The sequence below is a fragment of the Aphis gossypii genome, chromosome 1 (assembly GCF_020184175.1).
Source record: "Aphis gossypii isolate Hap1 chromosome 1, ASM2018417v2, whole genome shotgun sequence".
In the NCBI taxonomy this organism is placed as follows: Eukaryota; Metazoa; Arthropoda; class Insecta; order Hemiptera; family Aphididae; genus Aphis; species Aphis gossypii.
Genome location: NC_065530.1, coordinates 79,562,807 through 79,575,166, shown reverse-complemented (window position 1 = coordinate 79,575,166; position 12,360 = coordinate 79,562,807). Strand labels below are relative to the sequence as shown.

Sequence of the window (12,360 nt, the reverse complement as noted above, 5' to 3'; positions counted from 1 at the left end):
ACATAATATTATATCATCTGTCCTACGCCTACCTATAGGCTATAAGTATTATAATTCGTGCTGTGTATATTTACAGATAAAATATAAGTGTTGTAGTACCTACCTATAGATAGGTAACTGATAAGTATCTATTTAAATAATTAGATAAAATAACAAAAATTATTTTGATTTGTTTTCGAATAATAGATTCTTTGGCGGTTATCTTAAGTTAGTATGGAAGTGTTTAGTCATATAGTAAATATAGATAAAAGTACTCTGATATTTTGTTATATTAATAATATCTGAATATGACTGCAATGATGAGCGTACCTACATACATTATTATAGTTATTATATAGATTATATTATAATACTGTGTATTGTAAATTGTAATTGCTAATTACATTTTTTTTTTAATTTTATTTTTAGAAATATTATAAAGTCTAGGCCGGTATACGATTGGTACATTTTTATGTTTAATAAGTATTAACTATTAACACTATTAAGTACCTATATAGGTAATATGATCAATAATCTGTTAATTTACGAGGCATGCGTATTGCGTACTTGGATAGATAAGTGAAGATAGAATTCACCTATTGACGGAACTCATAAACTATTAGTTATACACTTCTATAGACTATAGTTATACCTATATTAGGTATTATAAAATCTTTTGTAAAATAAACTAAATAAATAATTGTTGTAAAAATCAAAATATTTACTAACAATTACTAGTAGGTATAGATATACTTATATAGGTATCTACTAATTTATTGAATACATGAGTTTTATAATAAGTACTTATTGTTCTGATTTTCTTTGCTTAATTAGTCAAAATATCTTTCAAAGTTTCAAAAAACACGTATTATTTATAGCTATTAACCACTAATATTAGGTATGCATTTATGCTCAAATTCATAGAAACAAATAATTGAGTACCTACCTATACAACTAATGGAATCTGCGAAAAAATAGTTGTCATATTTGCATACCTTTGCAGCTGTATTCCAGTCTTAATCATTGTATAAAATATAACAATATAAATTATAATATAATATACCTATTAATTGTATGTATAATGTATGTAATTGTAATGTTTGTACCTCTAGACTCTATATACTCTATATAGGTACTATGTATAGTATATACATTGTATATATAATTAACCGTGAGTAATAATAGATAGGTCGGTTATCTGTATAATATAATAAAAAAATAAATAAAAGGTTAACTTTTAATAATAAAATATAAATTAATTATCATTTATTATATACTTATTCTCGATTTGATATCTGTTATATATTAGTTTTTTTACATCCCATATTCCCAGTATGTAAGAGTTTTAGTAATAGCATTACTTTTTTAAATTTATTTATTATAAAATCAATATTAATAATAGTTAAGAATATTCAATATATGTATATGTGTAGTTGATAAATATAATATATTAATATGGTAAGTATTACCGTCCAAATGTAGGTATTGCTTACTTATATACCTAGTTATATAATACATTTATAAATGTTTTCGCTTTGATAAAAATTAGTATGATTTAGTATTAATTTTGTTACAATTTTCAATTCAAAAACTTATTTAACAGCCAATATTTTAATATAATTAACGGTAAAATGGTACAATACTACAATATACATCAAGTCATTAGGTAACGTAAATTAAACATAATATAATAATAATACTGAATTCAGCATATTTTGGTATAATATGCAAGTGCATATATATGGTTTTAATGAATAGTTAGTCATTTTAATAAATTAAAAATTAATGTGTTTTCAGTTCTGGTATTGTATATTTGCAATTTGCATGCCAATTTACCTACCTACCTACATATTTATTTTATTTCCTAATGGTCTAATATATATTAAGGCAAGTAAATTTCATACAAGGTGATATTCTATTTTCAGCTACTTAGATATCTATTTAAAAAAATATACTTATAACAAATTACATGATTATTTCAACTAAATATTATAAATCTGTATTTGAATAATAGTTATTATTGATATTTTACACAGATATTTGCATACTAATATATTATATACTAATAATTTATAGATATAATAGGTACTATATAATAGTATTTGGGCCTAGCTATATAAATTATGTAGGTACCCAACATACATGAGTATTTAACATTATATTATTATGTATTTTTAAATGGAATAATATTTATTAATTATTTACGTATATTTAAGATAATAGATATATTATGGTTAAGATAGCTGGAAATTGTTATGTATAAATGTATGATAAATAATGATGCAGAGCCTGATTTACCAAATATATGGCCCAGGATTTTTCAGAAATTTTGATTTCAACAAAATAATATATTAGTATATAAATATAATATTACATAGTTAGTGATAGTTGCCGATGGGCCCAGGACAAATGCCTATTTTGTCTGCGTGTATAAATATGGGCCTGTGATAATGATGTTAGTGATGTTACTACTTCAGATCGCGTTAGAATTTCTGAACATGTATTACTGCATTAGTTGTGTACATTATACATAGTATTAGGTATAAGTAGGTGTTTAATTCAAAAAATCTGAAGTATGTATGTCGAGCATCGGGCATGTATTGGTGTATTATAATTTATAATTTTAGAATGCAATATAGGTAATTGTAATATCGGTTCAAAACAGCTTTTAATTTTTATTCAGAACAATATCTCTAATAGGGTTTAATTTTTCATAAACCAACGTTTTTAGCAAGTATGTAGATCAATTTATTTTTTATTATAATATTCCAGATAAATTTTGAAATTCATTTACCTAATTTGTTTACTTTATTTTCGACTATTGTAATTTGCAAGACTTTCAATTGATGAAATATGATGTTTCTAATTTTTTATTACTTCAACCAAGAAACAAAAATGTACTGAATATGTAAATATTTACTCGTAAAAATATGTATTTAATTACATCAAAATATATGAAAACATGTAAAATAAAAAAGTAATTTTATTCAAGATGTTATGAAGTGTACTTATATTTTTAATCAGAATTTAGAAAATTGAATTCAATAAAATTATGTAGTTACATAAAAATCCGCGCCTTACTTATAATAGTATATGTAATATATTAGGCATATGTAAATAAATTATAAATACTTAATTTACTAATTTTTTTTTGGAGAAATGTTTTCTCAATATAGCTGTAAACGTTGTAATTTTATACAGTTATGATGACTTATGATATATTATAATTGTTGTGGGGCACCGAAACTGTAACAGTGAAATTTGTTGTTTTTTTTATTAGATAGTTCTTATACTTATATAGTTAGGTAGGTATATGTATATTATACTGAGTGATAAGAAAACAAATGTAATTTGTATCATTAATTTTTAATTTTTTTACGTTATTAAACGACATCTTTATTAATTCTAATTTCATATTTAGAAGCAAAACATTTTTTATAAGAGAACTACTGCAGTAGTTAATTAGATATTATATTTTTTAGTTATAAGTGCCTACATATTTAAAGTGGCACAATAAGATTAATCCGAAAATATTGGTCCACTTCTCAGCTCATATACATATATATATATATATGTATAGTGTATACAAATATTATATTATAACCTCGTGCCTCAACTAAACTTTAAGTACTTACTTATAACTAATGAACTATACTCGTTTAAAATTTAATTTTTAAATTCTAACAACAATATTTTACTTTGGATTATAACAATGATAAAATTGTTTTCAAAAAATATCTTTCATAATCAAATAAAATCTTATTAAAAAATAAATCCATTAAAGTTAATACTTCCCTATAGGAAATAAGTTTATTATTAAAAAATAGTAATTCTGTATAGGTATACGGCTTACGGGATATACATACGATGAGTAATATCTATATAGTTTATTATAAATCCCTATAGGCTATAATTGACTTTTTATAGAGGCTGCAACAATAAAGTATTTTATATTATATTCCTGTATTTTGTACATATTTTAAATATCTATTAAGACGTTAAAGATTTAGTGAACGCAACTCGTCTGAAGGTGATTTTCAAAGTCCGAGAAAATATAAAAAATTTTATTGGTATATAGTGTCACATACTCACACATACCTATATATTACGTATATTACAGTAAAGACAGTATTGTAGTCATCTATAGATGTAATATAGATAAATAATATCATTATACAAATAAACGTGTTGTTACGACGTCTTTTTGTTGTTAATTTATTATCATGATAGGTTTTTCCGTCTGCTCACTCTGCTCGTAATTCGCGATCAGTTATTAATTATTATTATTTATTTTTCAATAAATATTATTGTATTTTATCTTTGAATTTTCTGTCATGGGAGATTATTGCGGCTATATTAGTCATGGGCGCGGCGGCGGCGGCGGCCGTTGAAGCCGGGCGCTTTAGCGCCGTCTGATGCGGTAGCACTGCGCGCTCGACCGGCGGCCCATCCCTTTTCCCGTCCGCCAATCGACGTCGTCCGAACGGCGGCGAACAGGTAAACAAGATTGCATTTTTTAATGTATACGGTTTACCGTGTGCGTAATGTAGGCCCCGCACGGCGCACGACCGTAGTCCGCACTCCACAGTATCGCTGGCGAGCTGCTTCCCGTCGGTTAATCGTCGGGCAATTTTTTTCGATTATTATTATTACTATTATTACTATTACTATTATTTTCTGCGTACGTCACATACTTTTCCGCACGCTGCTGCCGTAGTGCCGTCGTACGGGCTCGACTTACTGTCGCGTTAATATCGATATCGAGTCGTTTTGTTTTTATTATTATTATTATTATTATTGTTAATATTATTATTGTTGTTCCGACTTTCCGTGTGTGCCTTTGCGGTTTTCCGTTCGGCGCTTGTAGTCTCTGCAAATAACATAATGCCACGGACCCGGAGACTACGCGAGATGTGCAGTGCTTTCAGATCTTATTGAATTATCCGGTTGCCCACGAATTCTGTTCCGATCGAAACGCTACGTGACGACCATGTCGGCCGACGCTAAGTGCCCGTTGAGCATCGTCGACATGCTGCTCAACGATACGTCGACGCTGGACGTTTTCGACAAGCCGGCTGTTGTAGACGACGACACCGACGTAAGCCGTTTTTTTTATTATATGAAATTTTTTTTACGACTCTTTGAGTCTCGCCTGTCAACCGACCGTACTCCTCGCCTTTTATCGACGGTGAACGGTCGGAGGGCGGTGTCCAAAGGGCAATCGCGCACATTGGAATCGACTGAAGTCTTATTTGGATTTGGGTTTTTTTTTTTATATAACCCTAGAGAGTCATGAACTGGGATCTGGAGAACGACAATTTCCTCGACTCTCTATTGAAGATGGAAGATGACTCGTCACCGTTTGAGTTTTTGTCCAGCAATGATGATTTCATGTCGAGCGCCGCCACTACCCCAAGATCCTACGACAACGCCGAGAGCAGTTCGTGTTCAGACAGCGGTACGCTACTTAAACATTTCCACTGTCCCAGCTTGTGTATGCGTCAAATCATCATGACGTATAATATGCTTACCCACATTGCACGGATGATTGTGTGGTTGACAATATGGTTTCCTACCCAGTTTTTTGTAACCCACCCACAGATTTTCTTCATTAATTAATAGATTCTATGTCAAATGTGTATTATTTATAAAGTGTGCATAAGACAAATGAAACATATGTTACACTTCAATTCCATATGTTAAGCTCAAATTGTCTATTTTCTTGTATTTTTAACTTATCATCCATACGTTTGACATTTAAAGACAATTATTGATAATTATTAATTGCAAAATGTAGTAGTTAAATATACCTAGTTACTCAAGTAATTATCTAGATTAGCAAAACAATTCATTATTTGATTTTTATTTGAGATGGATAGGTAATTGAGTGAAAAAATTCATATCTATTCCCATGTCTATTATAATTGTTTTGTTTTTTAATAAATATTTATATTGTTTATTACATAGCAATATTATCCAAGCATTTAAAGAAAATTTGTTTCGTATAATTTCTGATAAAAGTAAATATGTATAGGACTTTCATCAGTGGATAATTTGCCATTCAATCCAATATCCGAATCTTCTAAGTCTGATGATGTCAAACCTAAAATGGAATTTGAATATGATTCTTTTGTCAAAGAGGAAATAATAGATATCGATGATGATGATGAAGAAATTGATGATAGTGAAATTAAGCATCAAAATTATGAAGAAAATGATCATAAAGATGATCATAGTTTAGATGAAAAACCTACAATTATTCAACAACCACAATTATTGAAAACTACACCTCGCACAGTAGTGATATCACCAAAACAGTCTAAAGGGCCAATTGCTATTTCTAAACATTTGTCAAAACCTGTTTTTATACCAATAAATTTATCTAATGTCAAAACAATTAAGGTGAGAAGAATATATTTATTTTAAACTGAATATGAGTATTTTAATTTAAATATATTGTGCAGGTGGTTAATCAGAATGGTAAAACAATCAATGCTGATGCATTCAGACGATTACAGTCTATAAACAATGGAAGAAGAATATTTGTGAGGAATAATGGTTCTATGGTCTCAAAATCCATGCCAGCTTTAAAACAGACCAAAATTGTGATGTCTGACTGCACAAGTGATGAGTCTGATTCTATGTATCCACGGCTTCATTTATCTAGTAAGTTAATAAATTCCTAGCTGGATATCGATAATAGCCTTTAATTATTTTTTATTTTATATTTTCTTATAGATGAAGAAAGAAAATTAATGGAGAAAGAAGGAATTAAACTGCCATCACATTATCCTCTTACAAAGCACGAGGAACGAGATTTGAAGCGAATTCGTCGTAAAATAAGAAATAAAATATCTGCACAAGATTCAAGAAAACGAAAGAAGGAATATGTTGATGGTCTTGAAGAAAGGTAAGAAAATTATGAAAGCTAATATAATTGATTTGAATTTAATATAAATGAATGTTATATTTTAGAGTTAAACAGTGCTCTGATGATAATAACAAGCTTATCAGAAATGTACGCTCGCTTCAGATTGAAAATGAACGATTAAAAGCAGCTTTAAAACGTTTACAAAATGCTATTTCTCCGGGCGGTACAACAGCACAACCCGCCACATGTCTGTTGGTTCTTATGATGTCTTTAGCTTTAATAGCAGCACCTAATTTGAGGCCTACAGTAACTGACGAAAAAGACATAATGTCTATAGAAGGTCAGGAGTCAAATACAGCTGTTCCAGGTTTGTTCTATTCGTAATATTATGTTTAAATATTTGATTTAAACCGTATATTTCAATACTTAGGCCGATCGAGAAACTTGTTATTCTCCAAGTCAGGATCGCCGCTGAGCACCGCTAATTTGAAGGATATGCTAAACATGGTCGCAAATGGATCATCAGCTGATGGACAAAGCGATAAAATTATGGCTGAACTTGGCGAGCTATTGGATTTCAATAATTTGGCTCGCAATAAAGATCATGATTATTCCAGAGCATCAATGGAAGATTATTATATACCCGAGTCTGATGATGGTTGGACCAAAGCTACAAAACGCTCTGCTCCATCTGAGTGGAATAATGAATTAGTAACACCTGATGTTAAGATTAAACGAGAAACAGAACGCGTGATTCTTGTGTCTAGTGATGAGGAATCTTATTAAATGAGAAAAGAAATTGTATTGGTGAGCGCAACAAGAGTTCTTTACTGTATGTCACTGCTATACCACTGATTGCTCTCTAGTGGCATAAAAATATCTTGATTCCATTTTTATTTTGTTTCTTTGAAGGTATAATTTACCTTAAGGCTCTTCTGTAAAACATACTTTTAGATAAATTTTATTTATAAACCATAAAATGCTTTTTAACTATTATTGTTTGATATTTAATTATTATATATTTAGTATTAGGACTATCAACTAGGTAATGGGACACATAAACAATACTAGTTAATTTTATTATTATAAGGAATGTGATTTTAAATGTTGGTTTGTGTAATTCTTTTTTTTTTCTTAAAAATATATTGTATTATCTTTTGTTGCGTGAATCAAATTTGGTTTTTAAGAATTATTCATGAATTTAAGAATTTTTATTCATATTTTTAAACAGGTTATAAATTATTTCCTCCGTTTTTATACTATCATTGTTTTATGAGAATAAATTCTTAATCAAACTATCAATAAAAGTTTTAAAAAAGAAATCACCGAATTTATTTGCTATATACCATTTTATATAGGTACTGTTTTAAACTAAAAATACTAAATTCATAAATTATCAATTAATGAAAAATAACAATTTATAACTGTCAGTAATAATGAGTATGATTTATCTTATTTGATCAAGCATCGTATTGTATGTCTAGAATAAACAATACATATTATAAAACATTTAAAAAAGATAATTTTTCATTTATTTGTGATGAAACATATTAATTAAAATTTATAGAATGATTCATTGACTCTTCATAAATGTATTATCATTAAATACACTTCAATTCGTATTTCATATTACTATCTTAGTAAGGCGCATTGCTAATTTTCATTTTAAGGATAAATATAGTGGTTTTCGTTTTTTTTTTCTGGCATTTTGCCTTACACTCGATTTTTGTAATCCCAGACAAACGCTTTGTTAATCTCGGCCATTCTATTTCTATCAAAAAACCGCTGTAGCGCTAATGGTACTTACTGCTTGATAAAAAATATTTTCAATTCAAATTTAACTAGACGCTGAGCTTATGAAAAGAAAGACATTTCACCGTGAACAAGACATTGTCGTATGTAGTCAAACTGGTTCAATTGTTATTTGTAACCACCATAGTCCAACCATTTATTCAGGAACTAATACGCATATATTATGCCGAAGGTTATGTTACAGTGTAAAACCTTTCTAATTTAGTTCGAAATTTGAAAGTTATACGAACTTTGTATAATATGTTCCATTTACTGTTGCGTACAGTATTCGATCCTCGAGAATTTGAAGTGTTCCTGGATAATATTTAACTCACGATTTTTACACGCGCCATGATGTCATCTGTCTTATGGAGTGTAGTGGTGGGCGGTGACACAATCCGATTCAAATATGCGTATCATAATGTTATATATTTAATATTTATGTATTATCCGTAAATAGTATACACAGTATAGATGCGATTATTCCATTTGAGAATATATCTATAATGACTAATTCAGATACCTAGTACGTTTTTTTTATAAAATATATACACTGAGCCGAAGATAATGATAACAAAAATACAAAATAAATGGAATAGTTAGTGTAAACTTAAGTTGGGCGTTTATTGTTTATAGAATTGGCGTACGAATTAACTAAAATATTTATCGTGAATCTATATTTTAGAAAGTAAAAATATTAATTCCATTAGGTACTTAATAGTTAAAAAAAGAAATTGTAACATTCATTTTGTGTTGTTGAATTACTTCTGTAATATTAGGTAAATGCTAAATATGTTACCTAATATATATTCAAATCCACGTCGTAGTTTTAAAAATTACATAAATTTGATACACATGTTTTGTCGTTTTGGTGACATATTTTGACGGTGACAAGCAGCAGTTTTGATTCCTATGTTTGTGTACTAATTATCATGTTAACACTCGAACACTATGTTGTGTACAGGTTTACGTTTTTACAGATGGAAAAGAGCGCGTGGTGTCACAAATTTGGGATGCAATCGTTTTTGAAAAAAAAACGGTATTGTCTTCTTCAGATAATATTGGCTTTGGAAATTTGCTTGTGGGGTGGTAGTTGATGTAATGTCGAGAAGAATTTGCGCATACCAATAAAATGTTCATTTGGCATGATATTATGCACCTATATAATATAATATGGAAGAAGTGAGCTACACTGCACCTGATAGTGTTCTCAATTTATCTGCAGTGATTAGTATTTTTACTATAATCGCGGCGACCATAAAATTATTTTTTATTATACATGACATAGGTTAGTGGTAACGAAGTACAGCCCTCCAAAGTAATCAAAATTGAAAAAAAAATTAAATTCAGATTTTCTAAAAATGTAGCGTTTGTAAAATTTAATATAAATAAACATTTTCCATTTCTTATCGCCAATTACGTTGTTAATCAGACATGACCTCAGTCGCAGCCTATGTAGGTCTTATATTAAGTTGTGCCTAAAATAAAATCTATTATTCAATTAAAATAAAAAGTTTATTTTTACGGCCATTGGTAAAAAAAAGCTGGTGACCACTGATAGGTAATAAATAATAATACTCGTCGCGAAAGAAAATTCATTTTTTAATTCCAGCTTCGGTGGCGTTAAATTCCGCTATACGTTTTTAAGCGAAATTAATAGGCATAGATAACATATTTTAAGAAAATATCCACACCTCCTCATCGCCCCTTCTTCAAAGTCACCTCCTATTTTCGACTGGGGTTTCGGCTTGATCGTGTTGTATTCCGGCGTGCGGATAGGCCGCGGTGGCGGGCGATTACCGTTATAACGTTATGGGAATGCAATTTATATACATTTTTTTTTTTTTTTGTTTTTTAATTCCGTTTTGACCGGTTGCACGCGGTCCAAATTACTTCAAACCGGTTTGCGCCACCACCTCCATCGGTCTACGATGCTGTGCAGCGTATAGAAAGCCCGAGCTATGCGCTGGCTGCTAAATCTTTTTTTTTTTTTTTTTACTCTCTTTATAATATACCGTTACAGACGCGTTATAAGAGCGAAAAACTTTCGCGGCGGCGGCGTATGCGCCGATTTGAATGTAGACATGTGGTTTTCGTCCACGATTTTTCAATAATGCCAGCTCATAACATAATACCGGTCGTGTGTTATGAAGTGCTTTTCACCGTCGGTGCAGAAGCCGGCGCATTTATTTTTTACTAGTTGGGAAGCGACCAAAATGTTATTTGACTTTATGACTGCGTATAATAATGTTTAATATTATTATATACAGAGTGTATGTGTCGCTTATACAATACATCACTTTGCATAACGACGAACACTCCGATTACTTTCATTCGAGATAAGACTATAATATTGTAGATATCGTGTGACATTTTTTATAACGTTATTGTTTAAGCTCATCGTTGCCTGTTGGTTGCACGGGTTTTTTTTAACGATTCTTATACCTATCGATCGATAAAATGGAATTTTAAAAACACAAAATATACGCATTTTTTTGATTTCTTACAGCAGGTGATTTTTTTTCGTGACAATTAGGATTTTTAAGAGGAAGCCCGCCCCGCATGTGTGTTGTCTGACTCCGTCTTACAAACGTACTACCAATACACGGCAAATTTTCGTTTAGTATATAGGATCAATTTTGTGTGTGCTTTAATGACCTATTATTTTTAAAGGTAAAAACATTTTCAGTGTTTTCTCGCTGGTTTTTCCAATAAACTTTAATTTTTAAGTGAATTACGAGCATTTCTAAATATTTATTTTTATTTTACATAAGTATATAATTTATATAATTCGCTTAAAAATTAAAATACCTTGCAAAACTGACGAGAGAACAGAAATAATGTTCTTACTTTTAAGTTTGATAATATAATAGGTTATTTCACTCTAATATTTAAGCTAAACATACAAAATTGATTTTACTGAACGAACATTTGCCAAGTTACACGTTTGTAAGACGGATACAATATAATATGTGGGTGTGGCGTCCTTTTCAGCTCGTAGTTGTACCAATATCTTAACCAAATCAACTATATTTTTTAAATGTAGTAGGTAGGTTGACGTTTTTTTGAAAATGTTTATGATTGAATAATAATTTTGGTTGGATAATTTATAAACTATACTTAAACGCTTTTGAAATTCATCAATATGTACCTAACTTAAATTAAAACAACTAAATTTAATAAATTAAGTTAATTACTATTATTTTAATAAAATGATTTCCATAAGAAATAGGTCATTATGCTCAAATCAGAAATAAATACAATTAATTTGTATGAAAAAAAGTATTTATTTCTTATTCCTATATTATTTTAATTAAAATAAAATTTACGAATTTAACTAAATTTTAATGAAGTATAGTATAGCAGTGGCGGCGTGAACGTTTTCAAGAGCGGTTTTTTAGACTATGTTTGCTATATTATACTAAATTAAATATAGTAATAGCAAACTGTACATACACCGCATGTGCCGTTGCCTATTGCTACGCAAAACCGTTTACGCGTGTTAAGTATATAACACCTACTGTGTAGAATATATAGGCATAGCCATATAGGTGTATTATTTAATTATTTTGTTGTGTATTTTTGTACATGAAAGCAGAGGTTACTAATAAATATTTTTGAAGGACCACATTAGGAATCGGGAAAATTTTTACGGGTCATAAAAATTCAAAGTGTATATTTTTTGTATTATAAAATTGCATGTAATCGGATAAAATTTG

The 12,360-nt window shown here is 29.4% G+C and overlaps 1 protein-coding gene across 1 annotated transcript; it reads left to right on the top strand.

Annotated features, from left to right (window-relative positions):
- Positions 1-4,538: 4,538 nt before the first annotated feature.
- Positions 4,539-8,172, top strand: LOC114119750 (uncharacterized). The gene is made up of 7 exons (XM_027981435.2): positions 4,539-5,077; positions 5,266-5,437; positions 6,014-6,381; positions 6,444-6,645; positions 6,718-6,889; positions 6,955-7,217; positions 7,281-8,172. Exons 1-7 carry the CDS (start codon positions 4,970-4,972, stop codon positions 7,634-7,636), a joined length of 1,641 nt encoding a protein of 546 aa, XP_027837236.1. The 5' UTR covers positions 4,539-4,969; the 3' UTR covers positions 7,637-8,172.
- The last annotated feature ends 4,188 nt before the right edge of the window (positions 8,173-12,360 follow it).